Source organism: Castor canadensis, chromosome 19, assembly GCF_047511655.1.
Source record: "Castor canadensis chromosome 19, mCasCan1.hap1v2, whole genome shotgun sequence".
Taxonomy (NCBI): domain Eukaryota; kingdom Metazoa; phylum Chordata; class Mammalia; order Rodentia; family Castoridae; genus Castor; species Castor canadensis.
Genome location: NC_133404.1, coordinates 313,677 through 339,940, shown reverse-complemented (window position 1 = coordinate 339,940; position 26,264 = coordinate 313,677). Strand labels below are relative to the sequence as shown.

The 26,264-nt window shown below is 48.4% G+C and overlaps 2 protein-coding genes across 2 annotated transcripts in view; one reads left to right on the top strand and one right to left on the bottom strand.

The window, feature by feature from the left end:
- The window catches only part of Itga11 (integrin subunit alpha 11), a 99,689-nt gene extending 91,294 nt beyond the window's left edge, over nucleotides 1–8,395 (top strand). The window contains exons 24-30 of the mRNA XM_074061494.1: nucleotides 481–571; nucleotides 2,079–2,192; nucleotides 2,353–2,439; nucleotides 2,878–2,988; nucleotides 3,120–3,215; nucleotides 6,335–6,448; nucleotides 7,080–8,395. Coding sequence (XP_073917595.1) covers nucleotides 481–571; nucleotides 2,079–2,192; nucleotides 2,353–2,439; nucleotides 2,878–2,988; nucleotides 3,120–3,215; nucleotides 6,335–6,448; nucleotides 7,080–7,145 — 679 coding nt within the window. The 3' untranslated portion in view covers nucleotides 7,146–8,395. The remainder of the gene's footprint in view (nucleotides 1–480; nucleotides 572–2,078; nucleotides 2,193–2,352; nucleotides 2,440–2,877; nucleotides 2,989–3,119; nucleotides 3,216–6,334; nucleotides 6,449–7,079) is intronic.
- Nucleotides 8,396–14,172: 5,777 nt separating this feature from the next.
- Fem1b (fem-1 homolog B) lies at nucleotides 14,173–25,904 on the bottom strand. The gene is made up of 2 exons (XM_020166569.2): nucleotides 25,499–25,904; nucleotides 14,173–19,993 (listed from the first exon to the last, which is right to left on the bottom strand). The coding sequence occupies exons 1-2, from the start codon at nucleotides 25,744–25,746 to the stop codon at nucleotides 18,358–18,360; spliced, it is 1,884 nt and encodes a 627-aa protein (XP_020022158.1). The 5' UTR covers nucleotides 25,747–25,904; the 3' UTR covers nucleotides 14,173–18,357.
- Between the last annotated feature and the right edge of the window lie 360 nt (nucleotides 25,905–26,264).

The following is a 26,264-nucleotide window of genomic DNA, read 5'->3' as shown; positions in this document are numbered from 1 at the left end:
ATTTTAAATTAAAACTTAAAAGACCTCCCAAAAGTCAATCTGCTTTTCATTGTTACTGCATCAGCAAGTCTAGGCAGTGTACAGAGAAAGGGCCACCTGACCACCTTCTACCCCAGTGGTGCCCTGGCCCCTGTCTGATGGGGATGCAGCCCTGTCCACCTGTCATGGAGAAGACAGGGTACAACAGAGACAGGCTGAAAGAACAGGTTCCCTGCTGCCCATGGGCTGGGAGGGCACACGGGGGACAGCTGAGCTCTAAAGAGGCCCAGCTCCCAGCAGAGAGGTCAGGCAGGCATGGCCAGTGCCACCTGTCACTCATACCGTCCACAGGAGCACTGGTGGCTACACCCTCCTGCTGGGGCTCAGAGGCCTTCCCAACAAGCTCCAGTGGACACCGAGGAAACCTGCCTTTGTGGTCCAGCCATCTCTCTTCTCTCCACACTGGCCATACTCATGGCACCGCGTCCTCTGTCCCTACAGGAGCAGCAGCCTGAGCCACTATGAGGTCAAGGCCAACAGCTCGCTGGAGAGATATAATGGTATCGGACCTCCATTCAGCTGCATTTTCAAAGTAAGACTGGAACAGAGTGAAGGGCAGGAGCTGAACCCCCATTTGGAGGGAAAGAATCGGGGGGGGTGTCATCTCAGGGCCTGGAATCCAGCCTCAGCCCTGTCCCACTCACTGTGTGGCCCCCAGAAAGTCACTTCTGTCTGGGCTTCTTCTAATTTATCTGGAAAACAGCTGGCTGGACCAGAGGCTGGAGGACATATCTATGAGGATGGGTTGTGGCTTCCCAAATATACTTAAAAAAAATAAAACAAAAAACAGTGGTTTGTACCCTGGCACGGTGGCTCATGCCTGTAATCCCAGCTATTTGGGAGGTGAGAGGTAAAGACTGGGACGATTGAGGTTCTAAGCCAACCTGGGCAAAAAGTTAGAGACCCCCATCTCAATGATTTAAAAAGCTGGATATGGTGGTACACAGCTGTTATCCCAGCTCCTTATCCTCCTAAGGAAGCATAAGTAAGAGAATCACATCCAGGTCAGCCCAGGGGAAAAACTCAAGACCCTACCTGAAAAATAACTAAAGATAAAAGGATGGAGGTGTGGCTCAAGTGGTAGAGCACCTGCCTAGCAAGTGCAAGGCCCTGAGTTCAAATCCTAGTACCACCAAAAATCAAAAACCAGTGATTTAAACACACCAGGGCTTGTGCTTGCGCACAAAGAAGTCCAGAGTTGTCAAAGAGTCATCAGGATCTGTTGTTCCACCATCCTCAGCAGGAGACAGTCAGCCTCAAGTTCACCTTACTGTCCAAGGTGGCTGAAGCTCCAGCCATCACACACTCATTCCAGACATCAGGAAGAAGGAGGAGGAAGAGAAACATATCCCCCTCCCTCTTAAGGCACTTCCCTGGCAGTTCCCCACACTCCTAATCACCTTTCATTGTCCAGGACATTGTGATTTGCTGTAAGGAGGCTGAGAATTATGACTTTTGTTGTGGTCCTGTCACTAAGGAAGGAGGGCGAATGAGAATTAGGACAACTTAGCAGTGTCTGCTATGGTGGACCCCAGGGGTCAGCTACAGCTGAGTGACAGACAGATTCTGGACTGCAGACACTGAGCCTGCGTGGCTTGGCCCGGAGAGATTTAGTGACCAGCTTGTGGCCCCGCAGCTGGTCCGAGGTGGTAGCCCAGTCCCTCTAACTCCACAGTCCCACTGGGAGCCATTGCTGCTCTATCCAGAACGTGACTGTCACTCGCTCTGCTGACATCCTTCACTAGTTAGTGGCTGCCTCTGACAGAACACGCATGGCTGCCAAGTCACACTCCTGGCCTCCACAGAAGCCCCAAAGCAGAAGGAGACAAAGGCAGGCGTGGGCCCTGCTCTCAGGCTTGGGGCCCCCTGGAGTCATCCTGTGAGTGCTCCAGCAGGTCCTGCTGCCCTGGCCACCACACGGCTTCCACAGTGAAAAGGCCAGGGACCTCATGGGCCTGGCTGGGGTCACCCAGGCTGGCTGGGCCCTGAGGGCCTTGCTGTCCTGCAGCTGGATGTACTGACCCCTGCTCCCACCGCAGGTGCAGAACCTGGGCTTTTTCCCCATCCACGGGGTGATGATGAAGATAACAGTCCCCATCGCCACCCGGGGTGGCAACCGCCTGCTGACCCTGAGGGACTTCCTCACTGACCAGGTACTGCACTCTGGGCCGGCTAGGGCAAGGGACCAGAAGGAGACATGCATATCTCCTAGACATGTCCCCATGTCCCCAGAGCACAGGGCACTGGGCCACTCTGGGCAGAGGGGAACCAGGTCTGCAGAGCTGGTCGTGAGGCTCGGTGGTGTCTGCTCAGGTGAACATGTCCTGTAACACCTGGGGGAACAACACTGAGTACCGGACCACCCCAACTGAGGAAGACTTGACTCGTGCGTCACAGCTGGTGAGTGTCCCCAAAGCAAGAACCACAGGACATGGTTACAATGCCATCTTGCTCCAGGGACCACGGTGACCAACAGGGTGCCAATGAGAGTTTATTGAGCAGAATGTGGTGACACATGTCTGCAGTCTCAGCACACAGGAGCCTGAGGCAGTGAGTTCAAGACCCACCTGGGCGACATAGCAAGACCCGGTCTCAAGACAGACGGACGCAGAGAAAGAGAGAGAGGGGAGAGGAGGGGAGGGGAGGGGAGGGCACTTAGTGAGTCCCTACATGTGCCAGCTTTGGAAAACAGACCAGGGACCACATGTTCTGCCCTGTGTGAGCCCTGCCTCACAGGAGAGGGCAGACAGACACATGTCCTCCCCCAGGGACAAACCCCCAGGTGGTCAAGCTGAGCCATTGTCCACGTGAAGGCCAGCAGACTGTCTTGTCTTCCAGAACCACAGCAACTCTGACGTGGTCTCCATCGACTGCCACGTGAGGCTGGCCCCCAACCAGGAAGTCAGCTTCCACCTGCTGGGGAACCTGTGGCTGAGGTCCCTGAAGGCCGTAAGTGGAGCCCCCAGACCAGGCTGGAAGGGAAGGGGGTGGCTGTGGGGAGTCTCCCACCTGGGGCTGCCTAGGAGGGGCAAGACCAGAAGCTTCTAGAACCAGCTGTGATGAGGCCCCTGATTGCACAGCTCAAGTACAGGTCTCTGAAGATCACGGTCAATGCAGCCCTGCAGAGGCAGTTCCACAGCCCTTTCATCTTCCGTGAGGAGGACCCCAGCCGCCAGGTGAGCCCCGAGGAGCCCTGCAGGTGTGGGGAGGGAGGGTGGAATCAGACTCTGGCCCATGCCTCAGGGGTGCCAGGCTCTGTGCTCTCTGTGGTGGGGCCCGAGGCAGAGGGTACTGGGTATTTTACACCAGAGGGAACTGGGACAGGAGTCCCGGCCTGTGTGCCCAGGTTGAAACCGGAGTTTTGAACCCAAGGCCCAAATTCCTAAGATTCCATATGCCAGGTCTTAGCCACTGGTCCCTAAATGCCAAATAAAGAGGCCTGGTGAAGGCAGAGAAAGGAGATTTATTACACAGCTCGGGACGTGCCGTGGGAAGAGGCAGAGAAAACACTCAGCTCATCCTTAGCCATCTTCGGGGTACAGACACGAGCTATAGGTTTAAATAGACAAAAGAACTGGGAGGGAGGACAAAGGTGCATAGTTAAACAGTCCCAGTCACAGGTGTAGCTGTGACCGGAGGAGCAGTCTTGGTCAGACAGGTGGTCTGGTCCAGTTTTGGAAGTTATCACCTGGAGGGAGTAATCTGGTTCCTGTTTGAGAGGACTTTTGGGATAATTGTCCTCACTGGGAGGATGGCAGCTCCAGGTGGCTTCAGTTAGTTGATTGTCATAAAGATATTATCAGTTTTGTCCTTTTTGGAATCCAAGGTGATTGTAAAGTGACTGTAAAGAGAATGGCTTAGAGCAAAGACAGATACAAAATGGAGACAAAGATGCAAGCTGTTTCTGTCTTAATTAATTTGTGGGCTCAAGCAAGGAGTCAGTGCATTTCAGCAAAAGCAACTTGAGTGCCTCTTTCAGGGTGATGGGCTGACAGGCTCCCGAGTAAGAATTTCTCCCTCAGCTCCCCGCGTGCGGCAGAAGTCTGCAGTGAACTGCATTTGCGAAGACCAGAGAGTAGAAGGGGTCTTTTATTGGGTAAAACCAGATTGTTTCTGATCAACTGATTTAAGCCAGGCCCAGGAAAGGGGTGAGGCGCTATGGGACAGATACCACCCTGGGTGATGGGAGTTGAGGGTTAAGAAAAGCTGGGTCCTGTGGAAACGGGGACCTCTGAGCGTGTGACTCTGCTGCCTCCCACTGGCCATGTCGCAGAAATGCTGACCCAGGTTCTAGGCAAGTCTCTCACAGGTGGGGCAAGCTCTGCGCTGGCCCCTGGAGCTGCTGGGGGCAGAAGGGCAAGGTCAGGGCCAGCCCTTGATGAGAGGATCCAGGTAGAAGAAGCTGAGGTCACCAGGCAGGTGCCAGAGCATCCCAGCTGTGAGGCCCAGGCCTGGCCCTGCCTCTGGGTCCTGTGGTCAACTGCCTTCTTAATCTCCATCCTCTGCTCCATGGCTCTGGCATCTGCCAGCTTTTATATTTATTTATTTGTTTCCTTCATTCCACATTTGTTGGTGGCTTTCCTGAAACTCAGGCTGGACAAAGCACAGAGACGGCCTAGGCAGATAAAAGGACAAAAGCAACCCAGTGTGTACAGTCTGGGGAGCACAGAGCTGGCAAGGGAGGGGTAATGGCCAGGGACAGCTTTCAGGAGACGGCCCTTTGAACTGAGTCTTGTGTTAGAGTTTTCCAGGGATCCGAGAGAGGTACCCACTGATGTGGGGAGAGGGGTAGCGACCCCACACTGCCCCGCTCCCCACATCAGTGATATCTTTTGCGTGAATTCTCCTCCCACCGCCCCTCCATTCCTCTCTGGATGCCTCACCTGTGCAAATCCAGTAACCCCACCTTAGGCTCTTGCAGTGCCGGGATTTGTCCCAGGTCCACAGGGCTGGGGAGGCAGCGCCAGGTCCCAGCCCTCAAGAATGGGAAGAGAACATGTAAGGGTCTCCCTGTGCCGGGCCCCGGACTGTAGTAGACACACCACATGTACCCTTGCTCCCACTTCCCCATTTCAGATGTGGAAACAGGCCATGAGAGGTCCTGCTGAAGGGGAGAGTGCCAGGCTTGAGTTGAATAGAGTCAGTGACCAAGAACAGTGCAGCCATTGTTGCCGGGGTTCGTTCAGGCAGCCATCAGCCTGGTCAGAGTGTATTCGGGCACCATTGCAGGTTCTGAGGATGGTCAGTGAACTACCACAGTAGATGAGGCCAGTGAGCTGCGAGGCCAGGCTCCGAGTGGAGGCTGCCCTCTCTCCAGTGATGTATCCCTTCAGCTGCATGCTGAGGACAGTGCAGGGTGAGGCAGAAGCCAGGAGTCTCCAGGACCCAGCCAGGAGGGGAGAGGACCAGCTGCATGCTGGGCACTTTCAAGGCTCAGTGGCCAGGCCTTGCTAAGGGGTCTCCAGGGGTTTCTGAACTGAGCGAGGTGAGGAGAGACAGTGCTGCCACTTGCTCTGACGAGGAAGATGTGGAGGGAACAGGCCTGGGGGAGAGGAGGACAGCGAGAGGTGGGTTGGGGTCCACTCATGTTTCCAGCAGGCCAGGTAGACAGAGCAGGAGTCCAACAGAGCCAGGTGGAAGGCTGGAGTGAGAGTGTGGCCATGGAACTGGATCACAGCCCCAGGACTGGGCTCACCAGGCCACTGTGACTGCCGTGGCCTTGCCACTTCTGCCTTTGGGGACCTGTCTTTTATTTTACAGTTGTATAGCTATAAAGAGGGATGGATATAATCCAGGCTGGAGTATCTTCATGTTTCTGTCTGAACTCAAAAGCAGTTACAAGTTGTAAGTCCTGGATCCCTAAAGTGTTGTGGGCCAGGCTCTACACATGCCTGATGTATCACTCTGAGCTCCTGGGTGCGGGGAGTTCCCACAGACTGACTGTAGGAAAGGAAGAGGCATGGGCTTGCACCAGGAAACACACCAGCCTTGGGTGTTTGGGAGAGATGAAGAAGCAGCAAAGAAACCTGAGAAAGATTGGCTGTGTGTGGGAGGAGAATCCAGGGAGACAGAAAATTGCATAGGGGCAACGCTACCAGGTCACCTAACTCAGGCTCCATTGGGTGGGCTGACTGCCCCAAGACGCTGGCCAGCCATGCTGCCTGTCCCTCTCTCTAACCTCTCCCCAGGATGGGATGCAGCTTTCCCACAGGTGTGGCTGGCTCCTGCATGCCCCAAGCAGCCACCCCAGTCCCATGACAGTGACACTGTTGGCCCGGCTCCACCTCCCTTGCAGGTCACGTTTGAGATCTCCAAGCAGGAAGACTGGCAGATCCCCATTTGGATCATTGTGGGTAGCACGCTGGGGGGCCTCCTGCTGCTGACCCTGCTGGTGCTGGCACTGTGGAAGGTGAGACCCCTCCTACCCTACCCCTCAGCAGAGACAGGGGCTGCAGGGCCCAGGCCTGGGACTCAGGGCTCTGGGCCCTGCAGTCACTGCCAGACACCTCTGTGTGTGGGAGCTGGCACCTGCCCAGCCTCTTCCCACAGCCTGCCTGCTGCCACTGCTCCCAGTCCCCTGCAGCAGGTAGATTGGTCAGGGCCAGCAGAAGCCCCTCATGCTGGGGTGGTCAAACCCTTTGAACCAAATGACAATTATGGTTCACCTTACCAGGAAAAAAAAATAATAAAGCAAACACACACAACTGCCCCCAATTCCAACAATGCCAAGCTATTACCAAACCCACCAAAGTCTTCTGTCTCTGAACCTCTGATTAAGAACCCTGGTCTCAAGGCCTCCTGTTACGGATGAAGGGAGGGAGGCCGAGAAAGGGATGTTAACTGAGGCAGGGTCACAGAGCAAGATGGTGAGAGCCGACAGGGCTTCTTGCCTCCTACCCAGGGCTCCATTCAACTCTGCTCTAGGCCACAGAGGGAATTCTGATGGGGCCTGGAGAGGGCTAAAGGAGGGACAGCAGGAGGGATGCAGTTCTTGTCCACTCTGTCCACCCCTGAGACCTCCCCCCTTTGTCTCCTCACAGCTCGGCTTCTTTAAAAGTGCCAAGCACAGGAGGGAGCCGGGCCCCACTCCCAAAGCACTGGAGTGAGGCCCCAACGGAGGATTTGAGTTGATGGGCCGGACACCAGTCCGGGCGGTGTGCAGGCCCAGGCCCATGGCCCTGCTGAGCTGGAACAGAGGACACCAGCAGGCTTTGCACTTGGCCTCATCTTCTGAGCGATGCCACCTGCTCCCTCTGGGATGGACCTCAAGCTGGAGTTAAGAGGAGCCTACTGGGAGGCTGGGACGCCTCCAATACAGATCCCTAGGGACTTAAGGGAACCCCTCCAAGGGCCCCCCAAGGCTCCCCCAGGCTCTGTGGAGTGAATTTGCTGCCATACACACTTAAGGTGCTAGGAATTTGTAGTCATGCCCACCTCCAAAGAAACCCTGGGAGAAAGCCTGTAAATATAAACCCACTCCACACACTCTGTCCAAACATCTAATTCCAGAAGGACCCATGACAACAGGTCCGACTTCTTCAACACACCTTCCCACCTCTCTCACCCATTTGTTTTGCTCCCAAGTCATAGCCACCCTTCCCCATAGATAGGCCCCGAAGCTCCCTGTGAGTGAACCCAAGCCCTTAGGTCTGCAGGCCAGGGATGAAGAGCTCTGGGAGGCAGAGACTGCAAGATGGGCAGTGGGACCTGGTATGCTGAGCCCGTCCTGACATCAGGGAGCAGCAGGCTCCCCACCACATGTCACACTGGGCACCAACCCCACACTCCCCCACCTGCTGTCAGCATCCTGGCTGCCTTCCTCCCGGCTGCTTTTGTTCCTGGGGACCTCCGGAGCTTGTGGATAACCCAGTCCCTTGGGCTCCGCATTCCCACTGTCTTCTGCAGCAGCCTTCCCCTGCTTGGACACACTGGCCTGGCTGCAGCCAGGGCCCAGGGTTAAGGGTGGGAAGCCTCCCCTCCCTGCATTGGCCCCTACGCGCGCACGCGCGCACACACACACGCACGCACCCACACACAGGAGAAGGGCTCAGGAGGTGCAGCACAGGGGCCCTCTCTGCAGTGCACTGATCAAAGCCCCTGCAAGGACCCTCAGAGCCTGTGCAGCCTCCGAAGTAGACATCTCATCTGCCAGGCCTGCGGGACTCGTGATAGGACCAACAATGGCACCCCAAGGACAAGGGCATGCTGGGTGCCCAGCGGAGTAACTTATGCTATAATCCTTTTTGAGGTAGAGATGAAAGAGGGGCATGTCAAAAGCACCTGTCCCTCCCCCCTGCCCCGTGCATAGTATGACCTTCACTGTGGTAGAGAATTTTCAGAAATTAAAAAAGTGTTCTAAAACCACCAGGGTGCTGTATCCCATTCTGCGACAGCACTGTCTCATGGAGCCACATCTGCTCTGAAGAGGAGGTGGGTAGGGAGGGTACCCTGCTTCCTTCCCATCAAGTCCACCATTTGTGCCCCTGTTTCCTTGCTGGCTGTGACATCTCCAGTGGTGGAGCACTGCTTCCTTCCCTCCCCAAATCACCCACCCCACCTCTAGCCAGACGTATCACTGTCACATCTGTCCCTTAGCTCCAGCTGGTACACACAGGTGGCTTTTGAACCAAGAGCCTTCTCTTCATTCTATTCCTGAGCCACTAGCTTCCAGAAATCACAACGAGCAGCTTAGAAAGTGTTTGATCTTATTTCCCAGAAAGGTGGCGACAGCCCTCGACTCCACAAAATCAAGACTAAGCCCAGGGTTGCCATCCCCAGCCATACTGTCCCTCTCACCCAGCCTCACAAGGGCTGAATGCAGAGGGAGCCAGAGGAGAAAATGGTGAAACTAAAGCCCCAATATGGAGGCCTGTTTTCCTTCTCACAGATTCACAAGGAAACGACGCATCATTCTCTACACCAGTTATCACCCTTAGGAATGGGGCAACCAGGCAAAAGAGAATGAGTGAACCACATTTTAAAGAACATTGTCTGCCATCTGGCTTAGGGGACATCCTCTCTCAGCCACTACTGGATCACAGAGAATGTGATACAGAAAACCTGGGTCACAGTTTTTAAGCCCTTCACATGCTTCAAAACTACCGTGTGCAGCCACACGGGAGCCTCTGGACGCCAATCAGGCAGCCAGTCTTCCCTACCCCAGGACCCCAGTCCCTTCCCCCCACACCCCATGACCAACTGACTGGTCAAAGTTGGAGGAATTGGAGGTGTGTGGCTTCATGGCTTTTAGCTCTTGCGTTGTTTCACCTTCTCTGATCAGTTTTCCCTTTCCGACTCCATTTACTCTGGCTGTAAGCGTGCTGGGCAGGGGCAACATAGAAGATTCATTTCAGAGGGAGCAAAGACTCACCTGGGGACTTTAAAAGACACCAATGCTAGGGCCCCAGCCACTAGGGAGTCAGACTTAATATGTTGGGAGAGGTGGCATCACTTGTGTGTCAGACTTCTCCAGGTGACTTGCATTGAGAGCTGAGCTCAACAGGCAAATGAGCACATAGACCAGGGCTGGTGGAGTGGCTCAAGCTGTAGAGTGCCTGCCCAGCAAGCGTGAGGCCCTGAGTCCAAACCCCAGCACATTTAAAAAAAACACATAGACTAGAAGGTGAAGAAATTAGGGGGGTCAACTGGCGGCACAGTGACTTTCTACAACCAATACGGGGAGCTGTGCCAGCTCCTTCAGGTTGTTCAAGTTAACTTGACTGTAGCCTGGAGTCTGGAAGACCTGTTATAGCAAGCCTTCAAGGTGAGATCTGTCAGACTTCAACAGGGCTTTGGGAAGAGCTGGGTACATCGACTATTCTGAGTCTCTGAGGACAACTGTTGGCATTTAGAGGCAGCAAACAAAGTGCAACATCAAATCTATATTAATATTCACACTGCAGCTCACAAGTGTATGTTATCAGCTATGTTTTATCTGCTAAGCTAGAGTAATTACTTAGCTGGGCACAAGGCCCTGGGTAGCCTCAAGAGAGGGGAGTCCCTTGGCCCTGGCCAGCTGAGACTGGAGAGGAGGAACCAGTCAAGAGCTTCTTCAGTCCGGCATTGAAGGTGTAGCATGCAGATCACAGGGTAAAGCCTACCTCATTGAGCAGTCTTTCCAGAGCTGAGCTCCAGGCTGTCCCAGGACCAGCTCAGTAAGAACCAGACTCCTAATTCCAACCTGGACCTGGATCTCTCAGATCCAATTTCTATGAGGCAATTCTAAACACACTGAACTTAACACAACTAGAGTCACAACACCCTTTTATCCATCCCATAATCATCAATGTCAGTCTCTTACACAGCTGACTCAGCTGATGGTGCTTGGGCCTCACTTGGTGGCACTACAATTTGCATAGGCCCCCAATGGGAACCTGTTTCCTGAAGACCTTGCTTCTTGCATTCCGTTCTAGTGTGGAAGAATACAAAGGGAGCATGGTGAGGCATAGGTGGAGTCTGCTGGCAGAGAGAGCGTGCTTCTGCTCTTCAGTTACTTTTAAAACCTGATGACCCATGGGAAGGGGAGAGCAAGGTGACTCCCAGCCAATAGTCAATGAGTGGGGAGGGGTCTGGGTGGTTCCCGGCCAGGTGAGGGTGTTTCTGGAGCCAAAGCATGGTTAGTCTAAGCTACAATTTTTATTTGATGAGTCCCTAATTTAGCCTGCCTCAAACCCTTCCAGTGCAAATGGTGTAAGTGGAGTCAGTGCCCCTGGCTTCAAACTCCAGGAGGCCAAACAGCCTGAAACAGAAACAGTTTCCCTGATAGTCTCATTTCCTGGCATCATGACTCACTACAGCTCCTTCCCCAGAACAGAGCCAGCCAGGCCACAGGGGTCTCCACCCCTTGTCAGGAGACTGACTCATGACAGACACTTCATTCTGCAACACATAGGCCTTTGCTTTTACCTTCAGCTGCCATGGGGCCAGCTCTTTATTTCACACTGCTTCTTACAACTTAAAAGAAAGGGGGAAGAGGGGTAGCTGGGAATATAGCTCAGTGTACTTGCCTACCATGTATGGAGTCCTGGGTTCAATTCCCAGTACCACAAAAAGTGTGTGTGTATGTGTGTGTGTTTAGGTTAGCATTACTATCATCTAGGCTCTTCTCAAAGGGCAGTCAGGCCCACCTGACCACAATGAGACCTGCAGAGTGCTTTTGAGCCAGTCTGTTCTCCTAGCTCTGACACACCCTAAAGTAGGACAGCAGTTCCGACAGAGACTGCACAGGAGTAGAGGAGCTTCACTGCTTTAGTGTGAGGACAGAGTCAGAAACTTAATACCTGGGCTCCGAAACCTTTCAGTAAGATAGGAGCAAAGGGCTAGGGTTAGTGGCTCATACCTGTAATCCCAGCTACTCGGGAGGCAGACATCTGGAGGATTACAGAGGCCAGCCCAGGCAAAAAATTAGCAAGACCCTATCTAAACAAACAAGCTAGAAGTCGTGATGCCACACCTGTCATCCAACCACACAGCAGGCTGTCAGAGGCTGGCCCTGGGCAAAAACACAAGACCCTACCTGAAAAATAACTAGAGCAAAAAAGGGCTGGAGTGTGGCTCAAGCGGTAGAGCACCTGGCTAGCAAGCATGAGGCCCTGAGTTCTAAACCCCATTAACATACACACACACAAAGTTAAGCTTCCTAGCAAACTAACCAGGCTCAAAGTACAATATGAGCAGAAAATTACATATGACAAAAGGAAGGACACCACTGCTTGATGGACTCATCCTTTCTTATCAGTCTTTCATGTCCTGTATTTTTATTTCTCTGATACTCCATTTTAAAAAACAAAATAACATTCAGCAACTCAGGAGGTAGCCCAAGCCAGTATCAACATAATAAGCCTGGTGTGGTGGTAGGCACCTGTAATCCCAGCACTCAGAAGGCTGACACAGGAGGATCTCAAGTTCCAGGCCAGGCCAGGCTACACAGTGAGGCCTTGTCTCAAAAACAAAAAGGACTGGGTATGTACATCAGTGGCCGAGCACTTGCCTAACAAGTGGTAGGGCCTGGGTCTGACCCCAACACTGCAAATTAGCATAATAATAAGCATAAAAGAAGTATATTTAACAATATAAACAATCTAATGAAAATAATGGAGGATATCTGTAAGACCTTCATTTTTTAAAAAGCAAACCTTAAAAATCTCCGAACAGAGCACATAAGACTTGACTAAATGAACATATCTTTCTTTGGATAAAATGGCTCAGAATTGGGCCCAGTGATGCTTGCCCACCTGTGATCCCAGCAATCAGGAGGCTGAGCTAGGAGGATCACAGGAAAAGATGGGAGACCAGCCTGGGCTGCACAGTGACACCTGTCTCAGTAGAAAAACAAAAGGCTCAGGTTTTAGAGGTATCAAGTCTCCCAAATTAATCTATTCATAAACAAAATAACAGAGATTGATCTGAGGGCTAGGAGCACTCTTTAACACTTGAGTCACAACTTAGTCCCAAAATAATCCTTCAACACATGGTAAAATGACCCCAAAGTTCACCTGGAAAAAGAAACATACGTTTACTAAATGAAAAATATTGTTTGAACCCCCCAACACCAATAAAAGGACAAAGGAAGAAACACTGGCCCAAGCACAAGCACTCACAACCTGCCAGGCCATTTAGTGTACGTCAGGTCCTGTGGTCAGCACCGTCATTGCCTCACCTGCTCCTTGTTCCAAGTAAGATCACCATCCCAATTTACAGAGTCTGAGGCTCAGAAAGAAAAGTACCACACTAACCAGTGACCTGCCTTGAGTCACAGGCTAGACTGGTGTCCTGCCCCAGGTTGCAGACTAGAGGCCAGCAGAGCCAGCACTTGAACCCAGACAACGCGCCTCAGCCTCCACACTTCTAGATCCACAGAACAGGGAGCCCAAAAAACCCAACTACATTATGGGAATTTAATTTATAATTCAAATCAATGAGAAATAGTTAAGACATCCTTGGCTAGCTGGATACTTACATCACAAAGAAAATTCCTGGTGGGTTAAAAATTATAACCAAAGAAGAGGAGAAAGGAGGAGGAAGAGAAGCCATAAAAGGCTCTTACTCCAGGTGGAAAGAGTACAGATAAAAAAGATGTTAGGGTCTTGGAATGAAGACAGCCTGACAAGCAGAATACAAAACCCAGAGTTCATTAGAGGTTATGACACATTTGACACCATAAAAATGTAAAGTTCTAGCCTGGTGCCGGTAGCTCACACCCATAATCCTAGCTACTTGGGTGGCAGAGATCAAGAGGATTGTGGTTCGAAGTCAGCTCCAGGAAAATAGTTCTTGAGACCCTATCTGGAAAATACCCATCCCCAAACAGGGCAGGTGGAGTGGTTCAAGAGGTAGAGTGCAATCAAGTACTAATACAAAAACTGCCAGTTTAAACACACTGGTAAATGACAGAAAATTTCTTTAAAATTCCAGTTTTTCTTTAGACGATTCAAATATAAAGAAAATACAAACTGTTTGTTAGTAAATACATGAAGTGTTCAACCTCATTCATAATAATGAACCTAAATCAAAACCACAAAATGTTACTCTGCATTGCCTCCATGACAAAAGTAGTGATGAGGCAGTGCTTATCACAGGCCTGGGGTAGGAGGTGGTCCAATCACCTACATTAAAGGCACAGCCATTAAGAGCCAGACAATCCCAGCATGAGGAATCAATTTGCCACGTGAGCACATAAGGATGTTCACTGTGACATGAGTCACAGTATCAAAAACTGAAACCTGAAGGTCCTCCAGTAAGATCTAGCTAAATACACTTTAAGTCCATCTGGAGAATTAAATGCTATGAGTTGTTTTTAAAAATCAATTCATACGGAAATGAAAAAAATATACACACAAATATGGACATAATCACAATGAAACCTTGTACAATTAACATACACTAACAAAAATAAAGTAAAAAATACATATATGCACAGAATAATTATGGAAGTGACTCCAAAAAACTATCCATAACTATTGCTCTAATGAGTTCAACTGTGATGTGAGGAGGGACAGAAAAGGAACTTGTTTAGTTTAATTAATTCTTTAATATATGAATTTTTTCCACACACATGTATAACCTCAACAACCTTTTTCTTAATGAGCTCAAAAGACCATCTTACATTGAACAATAAAGACACAAACTTCAAGGTAGTTTTTTTAAACATTTACTGAACACAAACACCACTTTTCCTTTTACACAGCAAGATTGTTAGTGTCAAATTAGCTGAGCTATTAGGACTGTCAATTGTCATGAAATTAAAATGATTCTACATGTCAAACTCAAAGTATCATGCAATTATAAATCACTAACAGACCTCTGGTGCAGTCAGCAAGTTCACCATGTTTATTAAAGTCACGTAGGTGGCTTGACAAAAGAGCACAATAGAATGACATCACTGGTTTGTTATAAGTCACAGTGAATTACTAGAATACAGCGTTACAGGTCCTCTTGCATGGAAGGCTGCAGGACGGGGTTGATACTGTAAATGCCAGTCCGATTTTTACTCCCCGACTATACACCTCTGAAAAGGTTAGGAAAGCTGAGATTTTTCCTTTTTTTCTCTACCAATTACTAAGCAACAACAACAAAAAAAGCCATGCACAAATTTTACAACACCTGATAAAAAAGATACAAAACCTGTTTGCTTCACCACTTGGCAAGCTTGTGTCCTCGCTCCTTCACTGTTCTGATTAGGCCATCATCACATGACGCAGCCCTAAATGAAAAGCTGTTAGAAATTTAGCAATATTCACCCCTGCACACACATCGAGATGCACGCCCCATAACCGTCAAGTCACTGTCCCTTCCCTACACATTAACACAAAGGTACATACTACAAACCTAGGACTAGAGACCACATTTACAGTTTTAAAAATTAGGATACCACCATTATCGATGTAGTAGGTGTTTCAGGCTCCATATCTGGGGCAGAGGCTACTGTACAACCCATTCTGTCTGAAGGTTTGGGCAGATCTGCAGAAACATTTTGAAAGTACTGCAATGTGGCAAACACGAGGGGCCTTGCGCTTTCCAGAGAGGACGTCCACAACGGCTGTGCGTTCAGAAGAACCAACACAGCTTAAAGCCTTCTGGGCTAAAACAAAAGACAGTTTTTGTTTTTTTGCACTCCTTTTAATGTTACAATACAGTCAGTGAAAAAACCAGAACACAATCGTCTGTGCACTGACACATATGCTAGCTGAAAATCTACCACAAAAACAGGATCTTTACATTTCTCTCATGAGTTCATCGACTCGCTGCTTCCAAACCAGCAAACTGTAACCCAAGGCCCAACAACTCACTCCTCAGGCCACCCCATCCTGAGAAGAAAACAAGCAGTTCTGATGACTCATCCAAAGTGGTCCTGCTGCTCCAGGAAATCTAAGTCTTCAGAAGCACTGGTCAGAGTGCTTGCATCTAGGCAGCCAATGCCTCCAAGCCCTATTTTACTTCAACCAGTACTATCATATTTAAGTTCTCACAACTATCACTATAACAAAGGCCTCCTAAGAGAAAGTAAGACCAAAGCTTGCAGCTGGTCTACTTTTTGGTTGGTGCATGTTTCAAGCTCCCACAGCAAAGAACCGTGAGACAGTTGGGCTGTGGGAGCAATCAGGATGTTGAAGTTGGCTCTTATGCACAGGTGCCCCTTCTTTATCCCCTTGTGGAATGGGTTTACTGCCGGTTCCTTGAGTTTAATAGTTATTGAAACTCAAGCGCTCAATTTACTACCTCCACTAAAAGCAGAAAACCCACTTTAAGTTTCTCATGATTTGTGAATGAAAGGGTCCTTCTGGGTGTCCACTTTATCCAGATTATCTGAGCAGTCCCAGGCAGGACAGAGAAGTTTGAGAAAATCTGTGATTCTATCAAGGAAGTTTAATTCTATCCATAAGAAACATCAAATGACAAAAGTGGTTGTAAAGCGAAGAAAGCCTAATGAGCTGAGATACACAAATATCACTTTTACCTTCTTTCCATTAAAAAAAGTTCATGAAGGACTTTGGCTAAACATGTTAAAGTAATCCTACCAAAAACAAATGTAAAAAACAGACATGTAGATCACTTATTTCAAGAATGGTTTTATACAGGTGTTTCACAATGCACATCTGGATTGGTATTACAAGACAAAATTAGACCCTCAGCAAGATGGTACACAATGTCCTACGTATTGTGGTTAAAAAAAATCGCTACCATTTAGCACAGTTTACTCCAGGCTTCATATTCTTTCTCCAACTTTGTCAGCTTTTCAATCAGCAGTTTCCTTTCTCCAATAATCTTCTCAGTTATTAAATTTGATGTGAGTATGTATATGTATATAATCATTACCCTCATTTTATAAATAAACCATCTCTGGAATGGTGCTGGTTTTGGATAAAGGGGATGAAATGTGTTTTTAAAACATGCAACATTATTTGTTACTCTTTAAATTTTGGTGTTTAAAACTCATAGACATTAAGATCCAAACCAACTGAAAACTAAGTATACAACTATTCCTTAAGACTGTAAAGGGTCTGACTGAGCTTGGCAAAGGCGGGGTTCACTCACCTGGAGGAAGTGCACCTTCTCTTTCAGGCCACTGAGAAGTGCCAAGAGCAAGTACAGTATTTCCTTGATTCACACCAGAAGGATCAAGGTCAGTAATTTCCAAATTAGGGTTCATTCCAATATCAACTGTAAGCCATCCTACAAGCCTTCCTTGGAAAATCTCAAGTTAGGAAAACAGAAATCTATTCCCATAACAGAATTTACCATCAAAACACTCCTAACCCCAGCAAGAAGACACACAAAGTGGAACTATAGAAAGCACACCTTGCATCCTTCCTTAAGGGAAGTGTTTAACACCTCCCCTCCCACCTTCCAAAGCACATCATTTTGTAGAGTATCTCTATTTAAGGCCCTATAGGTGCTGATTTTGGCTTGGTCATTATTTTATACTGATCCAATTGCAACTTCTCTCTTGTATTTTATAAAGCAAAAGTCACACATGAAATTTCACCGAACTCTTACAGGTTTTATCTGATACTACATCGTCATAATGCTTTTCATTAAAGAGAACAAAGCTGCAGGTCTTTGCTTAAAGTACCATGCACTAGGAGTAGCTAAGGCATTCATTTGGCACTAGAGAGAAAATTAGATACAGCTAATTTTATCATTTTCAGCATCAACAGAAATAGGTGTGTACCTTTTACTTGAATTTCTGTAATGCTTAAAAGATAATCACAGAATACTCATTTGATAGTTAAAATGTGGCTGTTAAAACAAAAAAGAACAAAGGTCTCTGTACAGTCTGTCAGAATGAGTGGCATTCTGTGACGGAAGAATGTGCAGCTCTTGCAACACCTTTTGAGTGGCGTCGAGACTCTCATCATCAAGGGCACTTAACTTCCTGTAGCACACTACTGATTTTCCTACTTCTTGTACTGGACTAAGTAAAACAATCAAAAGATATCCTGGTTCTTTTTCACCTTACAGAAGCATAAGTAAATGCTCTCTGGAAAAGTAATTTCCAAATTTTAAAAGGTACACCACCAGCCCACAGGGGAGAAGGGGACCAACACAGACCGAAAAACTACACGTTAGCAGTTTGTTTCATTATGTTCACAAGTCTGTGAGCTATCAGATGCAGACTGCTGCAAGTGAGATCAATTACATTAAAGCAGAGACTTCAAAGAATTCAAGCCCAAAGGCAAAGAGTCCAGCAATAGTCTCTGAAAAGTTGGTTTAAGATTACCTTTTGAGTATACTACTCAGTATAACACAACAATTTAAATGGATTATAAATTTGTAGCTGTTATTAGATCAGCATACTTTTTCAGGTTAGCCTGTGGTTAGGTCTGTATCACTGCACATCACAGTGGAGGAGTGGAAGCATCTCAGCAGTTGGCATGTGCACACCTGATCTCACGTTACTTTAAATGTCCCTTTTCAGTTCTTCTCACGACATCCTCAAAACCGCTGCATGGATAATACACGGACATGAGCTCAAACAGAAATATTTTTGTAGGCGGCTGTTTAAAACATCAAGTTTAAATCACGTGTCCCTCATTACAAGCAAAATATCTTATATTCTCTCCTTTAAAAAATGAAAGACGAATAGTTAAGTGAGTAATCTCCAAGTGCCATAATTACACCTACACAATGTGACTTTGCTTAAAGTGTGCTTGAAATCGATTAGCAATGAGGCAAGAAGGCCAAGGACAGAAGTAGGGAAGGATGGGTAGAAAGGTAATGGAAAAAGAAGTAGAATTTATGAACACATAATTCTATTGTCTGTGATTAAAGTCCTTTACTTTTTAGCACCACATTAAACGATTTTACATATCCAGTCACTTAATGAAATCCAACAAACTCTTCCAGAGTTCTGGGGATCTGGTCTTGGTAGTTGATGTCATTAGCCCGAACTGCTCGGGCAGCCAGGCACTTGAGGCTCATCTTCATCTGAGTTTTAAGCAGTATTTCAGACACCCCAGTGGTACTTTTGTCTAGTGGAGTCTTGTTCTGTTTATTTGTCATGTCAGTGTGAGCGCCAGCTTCAACAAGGCTAATGATGATGGAGTGCAGGGTCAGGAAATCGCTGATGGGCCTGTTGTACTGGACGATAATATGAAGGGCACTGTTGCCCTCGTTGTCTACAGCATTCACCTCGGCACCACAGTCCAGCAGGAGCTTCGTGACAAGTGCGTTGGGAAAGCTGCAGACGTCATTGGTGTGGAAATCATCGACTGGGGTATTGGAGTTGACGGCTAGATGCAGCAGGGTGAAGCCTTCCCGAGTTCTGGGGTCAAGGTGGATCAGGTTGTAGATCTGCTTGTTAATTCTGCACTGGTCTTCCTCGCTGCACTGGGTCTTGGTGGAGATGCACACTAAGTACAGGAAGGTGTACAGATTACATTCGTAGTTGTCCATAGCACTATGGACATCAGCATCTGGAATATTTTTAACTCTGTTCATACTCTGTTCAATTTCCAAAACACTGCATCTCAAAACACATTCTATGTCTGGGGCCTTCACAGTTTCATTCAAATGTATCATCTGTGAGAAAACTTGAGCAAATCGAAGAAGATCTTTGTGGGTATTCCTGTTACCTTTCTGCCTGAGGTGCAAAGCGTGAAGCCACAATTTGATACACTGTTCGAATTCCATGTTATCCGCATAAACAGCCCCCCTGTAAATGATGGGATGGGAGACATCAATGTTGTCAGCACCTAAGATCCGTTCCCGAACTATGAGGCCTTCCATGTGGAGAGCGTCTCTATCTTGCCGAATGGACTCCAGCTCCTGAGGGTTTCTGCACTCAGTTCTATTCCCGTAAGCATGGATCGGTGGGAGAACCTCTTTTTCAAGAATGTTCTCACCATCTTGAAACCTCTCCAACATGGCTAAATATAAATAGTGGTATGTCTTCATGATGTCATAGTTCTCACGGTCGTTTGCAAAGGAGGCACCCAAGAGTTCCAAAGCCTCGATCCGACTTCTTCGATCACAGTCGGCATGAGACAGCAGCAGCTCGACCACATCGGCTTTACAGCTCTCAGCAGCTACCTTCAGTGGTGTCATCCCATGGCCATTCACCACAATGGCGGCTCGCCATTTTATCAGCTCTTTCACAATGTCTATGTGCCCAGCCTCTGCTGCAAAGTGTAGCGCTGTGGCTCCACAATGGGCTTTAGCATTGGGATCGGCACGCTGCTCTAACAGGTACCTCACCACATCTGTGTGCCCCTTGTATGCCGCAATCATCAGGCAGGTGTTGTCATACTTATTGGCAATGCTGATGTTGGCATTATTTTCAACCAAGTACTTCACAATGTCCAGTCTGCCATCAAAGCATGCAGCTCGCAGTGGGGTGGAGTTAGTTACTGTGGTGTGGTTCACGTTGGCTCCATGGCTGACTAGAAGTTTAACGACTTCAAAGTGCCCTGCTCCTGCAGCACACCAGAGAGCAGTTGCACCATCAATGACATACCTGCACAGGAAGAGAACAGAGCAAACAGTGAGACAACAGGGCCCTAACACAGTGAAAAGGCGTATGCACCCACACCGACCAAGACCTCATTCTCAGGACACTGGAAGAACATCACCTCGGCTGAAATAAAACCAGGTCATGTCAGCAAAGCACTTTATGTAGTTTTTATAGCTAGTTATGAGCTCTGTAAAATTGTTATTACTGTCACTTCTAAAGTATGTTTTTCCTCTTTTTTAAGTAAAGAATATCTGTTACCTTTGGGGAGAAAGCACAATGAAGACTTATTAAATGAATGTGTTTACTTTATAGTTGTAAGGAATTATAATTAATGCATTTTTCTGAGTGTATTATACTCCACTTTAAAAGTTTTTAAGATGTAGCTGGGTGCAATAGCACACATCTGCGATCCCAGCACTCAGGAGACTAAGGCAGTAGAACTGCAAGTTCAAGACCAGCTTGGGCTACATAGGGAGACCCTGTCTCAAGTATCTAAAACTCAAGCTTTTAAAGTATGTGTGCATATGTGTGTGTCTATTGTGTAGCTCTGTGTGTTCCTGAAATAAACCACGATGGGAAACAACTAGTTCTCCGGGAAAGCCAAATAGACATTGTGGACTCTGGCTGCAGTTACCACCCGCGTCAAGAGTACCTGGTATGTTCCAGGTGTGGTACTTAACATACAAAATGAGACTCATGCAGGAGTCCAATCTTTCCCCAATTTCATTTTCCCAACATTTAATACTACTACTGACCATAAGTCCTAAAAAAAACATGGACTTTTGCTGGAGACGTGCAGATCTACTGCGCTACATAGCAGTATACCTGGTAGTGTTGAGGAGATATGCCCAAAGAATTAATGACTAGAGCAATTAAGACAGGCAACAAAAATCTTGCTAAAGGGCCTCCTACTATACAACACTACGTTGTAACACAGGTCAGACTGTACCTCCCTGGAAGGAAAAAAGAACACAAATCTTTCTGGTGTTACAGTTTGAATGTGTCCCCGACACAATTCAGGTGTTGTCAATGTGACAGCATTATGAGAGGGGCCTTTGAGAGGACTGGGGGCATAGTTCAAGTGGAAGAGCTCTTGCCCAACATGTGCAAGGCCTTGGGGTTCAATCTCCAGTACTGCAACAAGAAAAGGTGATTAGGAAATGAAGGTTCTTCCCTTCCCGACTGAACCTCAGGCCCTTGCAAGAGTCCTGCTGCAGTGGATGGCTGGCTTGCTGTGCTGCCTTCTACCATGTAAGCAGCCAACATTCCTCCTCTCTGGATTTAGTCCTCACCACACAAACGAACCTGCCAGCACCCTGAACTTTCCAATCTCTAAAACTGTGAGAAATAAATTTCCATAGTTTATAAACTACCCAGTCTTGGGAATTTTATTATAGCAACACAAAACTAACTGAGACATATAATTATTATACTTTAACCCCAGTTAACATCCCAAAAACACCCTGTACTACTTTTGCTAAAAATACCCACTCTGTAATGATTGAAGCAATTAGTTCTTCAGTTTCAAATAATGACACAAAATGTTTAGAAGCAAAAGCCTTCTCAGTAACAATGGTCACCACTGGGGACAGAAAGAGGGAAGGGACGCTAGGAAGAGGCCTGGAGGTATTAAAAATGTCCTACATTTTGATCTGCATGGAATCCACATGGATGGGTATTTAAAGTGAGATACTAATCAAACTGCACGATAAAGATCTGTATCTCCATGTTAACACACACCTCAAGAAACTAGAAACTTACTCGTTTCTTTTCAAAGTTTTATTTTATAAAAATACCATTTGGAGCTCATGCCTGTAAATCCTAGCTGCCTGAGAGGCTAAGACTGGGAAGATCATGATTCAGTGCCAGCCCAGGCAAACAGTTCAAGAGACCCCGTCTGCTAAATAACCAGAGCAAAATGAACTGGAGGTGTGGCTCAAGCGGTAGAGCGCCTGCTTAGCAATCAAGAAGCCCTGAGTTCAAACCTCAGTCCCACCCAAAATAATAAAAACACAAAAATGCCATTTGGGAGCTGGGAGTTTAGTTCTGTGGTAGAGCGCCTACCTAGCATGCACAAGGCCTTGGCTCAATCCCCAGAACTACATTAAGAACAAAAAATTCACTTGTGAATTCATCTTTTTTAACTAAATAATAATCACAACTGGGCATGATAAAGTAAGTCTGTAATCCCACCACCTGGGAGTTGGAGGCAGGAGGATTTCAAGTTCAAGATCAGCCTGGACTACACAGCAAGGCCCTGTCAAAAAAAAAAGCCAAGAACAATATTACATCAGTGATATGTTTTAATGGCTGCCATCTATAATGTTTACAAACAGTTCAGTTAAAATTCACTTATTTTAATGTTCATGATCACATATGCAAACTCAAAAAAAGTTTTCAGTCAAAATCTGCCATTTGCAACAGCATCGGAAAATATCAACATCTAGTAGTAAACCAGACAAAAATGTGTAAGACTTGTATACTGAAAATCATTAAAACATTCCTGAGATAAATAGAAAAAAAACTAAATAAATGGAGAAATAGCCCAAGTTCATGGTTAGATGTGGACTGTCCACCAAAATGACCTGTGCCACTCAATAAGTCCACTCAAAATCCCAGCAGGCTGTGTGACCTATGTGTGTGTACATATACATGTGTGTAGAAAGACTAAAACATATGTGGAAATGCAACCAAGATAATCTTTAAGAATAAAGCTGAAAGTCAAACTACGGTAATTAAGACTGACACAGGATAAAATAATGCATCCACGAACAAAAACCTGTTTTTTGACAGAGGCTCCAATGATACTCAGGTAGAATTTCACCAGGAGCAGGTGGCTCAGGTCTGTAATCCTAGCTACTCAGGAGGCAGAGATCAGGAGGATCATGGTTTGAAGTCACCCCCAGCAAATAGTTCACAAGACCTTATCACAAAAAAAGGGCAGGTAGAGTGGCTCAAGGTGTAGGCCCTGAGTTCAAACCCCAATACCGCAAAAAAAGAAGAAAACAAATTCAGGTAGAAAATATGAGGTTTTGGGGACTGAGGGGGGGCACTGAGGTTTGAACTCAAGGCTTGGTTGATTGTAAAGCAGGCACTCTACCACTTGAACCACACACCTCTAGCCCATTTCCCTCTGGTTATTTTAGAGATAGGGTCTCATGAACTATTTGCCCAGGCTGGCTTCGAACACTGATCCTCCTTATCTCAGACTCCCAAGTAGCTAGGATTACAGGTGTGAGCCCCTGGCACTTGGCCAAAAGTATGATCTTTTTAATAAATAGTGCTAGAGTGCCTAAATCTATACATAAAAAATGAGCCTTGAGTCAAAGCCAACAGTAAGAGATTCTTTAAAAGAACACACTATGGAGGTGTGTTCAAAGGGTAGAGGTCCCGCTTTGCAAGCATGAAGCCCTGAGTTAAAACCACAGCCCCACCAAATAAAATAAATAAAAAAGTGAAAGAACAGACTGTCTTAATGACCTTGAACTTGATCACGATTTCTTAAATCAGAATGCAGAAAAATGCTTACTAATGTAGTGTTTCTCACTGTTTCCCACGTAACCGCTCACCAATAATCCTATGAGGTAGGTGACATCACACTCCAGTCTTTGACTATCACAAAATGCATCAAACGTAAGGAAACACTTCTTCTAACACTTGTCTCAAGTTACAGAATATCCTTTCAAGCTATTAATGTAACCTATCAAAACAAAAAATACATAATATATTGTGACACTTACATGGTTAGCTACACAATGTTTCCTTGCACCGGTATGTTTTTGCTTTTCAGTTTGTTGGTTTTTGCCTTGCTGGGGACTGAACCCAGAGCCTTGCACACTCCCACTGAGCTACATCCCAAGCTCCTCTACTGTTCTTTAAAACTCAACTTAAATACCTCTTCACTGAAGCCTTCCCTGATTCCGCCATGCAAACCTCAGTATTCTTTCTCCCTCTGTTTTCCCTCACTAGTCCAAAAGACATCTAAAAGCCTAAATAACAAGGCATCTGCAATTACTCATTTATGTATCCATTTCTGTTTCTAGACTATCATCCTCCACAGTGGGAACACTGTGTCATTAGCCTCTATGACTCTTTACCATAGTCTAGCACACAGGAGATGTTCAGTAAATGTTTGCTTGCTGAACCCCTTCATCTCCCTGGCAGGTGCAGAATACAGGCAAGGCATGAAGGTTCAGTGCATTTCTAGTCATTGCAGGTTCTTTTCATTACCACCTCAAAATAGCTCTCTCTGAAGATCCAGGAAGACAGCAAAAAGCAAAGCCCATCTAAACTCATCAGAACCTCTCTCTCCCACTTGTTCTCCCTACCCACACAGACCTCCATCTCCTAACCTTTGCATTCCCGGCAGCTGTAGCTGCAGAGAGGCTCCTAGCTTAAAGGACACAGGTGGCTACACAGCTGTAAGGATGCAGAGGGTCAGGACTCTGTTTCACTCCTCTGGAAGCAAGTAAGGCTGAGAGAATGGAGGAAGTTAGAGGTGACAGAAGCCAGTAAGGGAAAGCAAAATGAGCCAGGCTGCCATCTTTGGTCATCACCATCTTCTTAATGTCTACAGAGGTGGTCCCAACCACAAGCTACCAACCATGGCTATCATTTCACTAGAATGTAACACTCTGAAACATTTTCCTGTCATTTAAAACAAAAGAAAAAGCTTTTATTATTTAAACCTACAAAGAATTAACATTGCTGTAAGTCATCTTAAAAAAGAAATACTTCAAAGCCTGGTGTGGTAGTGCGAGCCTGTAATCCTAGCAGTTGGGAGACTGAGGCTGTCCCGAGGGGAAAAATGCTTTTCAAACAGTTTTAACGAGGCATTTTTAATCACCAGAACTAAACTATCTTTATGCTGAGACCCCATCTACTTGAAAGGAAGAAAACGCTCGAAGAGCTTATACGCTGGCACAGGTCAACAAATACAAGTATAATCAAGGGAGCAAACTCCTTATGCAGTAGCCCAGAAAACACTCCACCATCCTCCAGCTGAGGAGGATGTCAATGTCAGAACGTGGCAAGTCCGTGTTCCTTATCTCACCCAAAAACACGTACAATTAAGCCCCACGGGCACATTTTAACTGTGACGATCGGAATTGCTCAGGCTGAATGACAGTGTTCCGGGCCTCCCCGAATCATCATCGCAGGGAACAATGGCCGCAATGAGACGCCGGTCCATGGCCACTTCTGTCCAGCGCGCCGACCCCACGCCCTGGAGCCGGGGATCTGCGTGACGGTTCCCCCCACACCCGAGCGGCAGCTGCGCGCTTCGGGGGGCTCCCTCGGACGGGAATGCCCCGGCGATCCGCGGGGGGCGGGGGTCCTCCAACCTAACGGCGGGCCTCGTTCATTCCGGATCTCGGCTCGGACGCCAGTACCGGGAAAGACAAGCCCCGGAGCGTCGGCCGCCCCCGCACACGCGTCGGCCCCGCAGGGGACGGGGCGGGGGGGGGGGGCGCCGGCCGCGAGCGCCACCTGCAGGCGGGCGGTACCTACCCGTCGAAGCGGACCGTGCCGGTCTGCTGCGTCTGCACCCGGTAATGCTCCAGCAGCAAGCGCACCACCTTGGCGTGCCCGTTGCGGGCGGCGATGATGAGGGGCGTGGAGCGCTGTCCCCCCTGCTGGCTCACGTAGCCCAGCAGGTAGCGGATATCGCTCTCGGACCGGTTGAGGAGCAAGGCGGCCAGGGTCAGGACCTTGCCTTCGCTGGCCGCCTTGTACACATAGCCGGCCAGGCCCTCCATGGCCGCCGCCAACTCCAGCACCCGTTTGGTCGCCACCTCGGCTGCTGCCTGGCGCCCCCGGACGCCGCGTCCGCCCGCACTTCAGAGCCGGGCCCTCACAGCCCATTCAACAGGGCGCCGCCGCCGCCGCGCCCAGGCAGCCGCGCGGCCCGGGGAGGGCGGAGCCGCAGGGCGCACGTCCGCGACCCGGCCCGGGCGGGGAGCGCGGTCAGGGCCGCCCCCGAGGCCCTAGGCGCCGGCCCTGGGCCGAGGGGATCTCCATGGCGGCCGCCGCCCCGGGCCTCAGGCCGGACCCCTCCTTCCTGCGGGCTGCGACAGGCGCGCGCCCGCGCTACGGGTCGCCGGCGGGGTCCTGGATGGCGAGCGGGGGGCGCGCCTCACGCGACCCGGCCCCAGGCCTCAAACTGCCTCCGAGGGAGCCCGGGGCGCGCGCCCACCGGAGCTCGGAAGGGCCGGGCTCCGCAGGACGCGTCGGCGAGCCGCGCGTGGGTGGGCGCAGAGCGACGCGGACCGCTCCC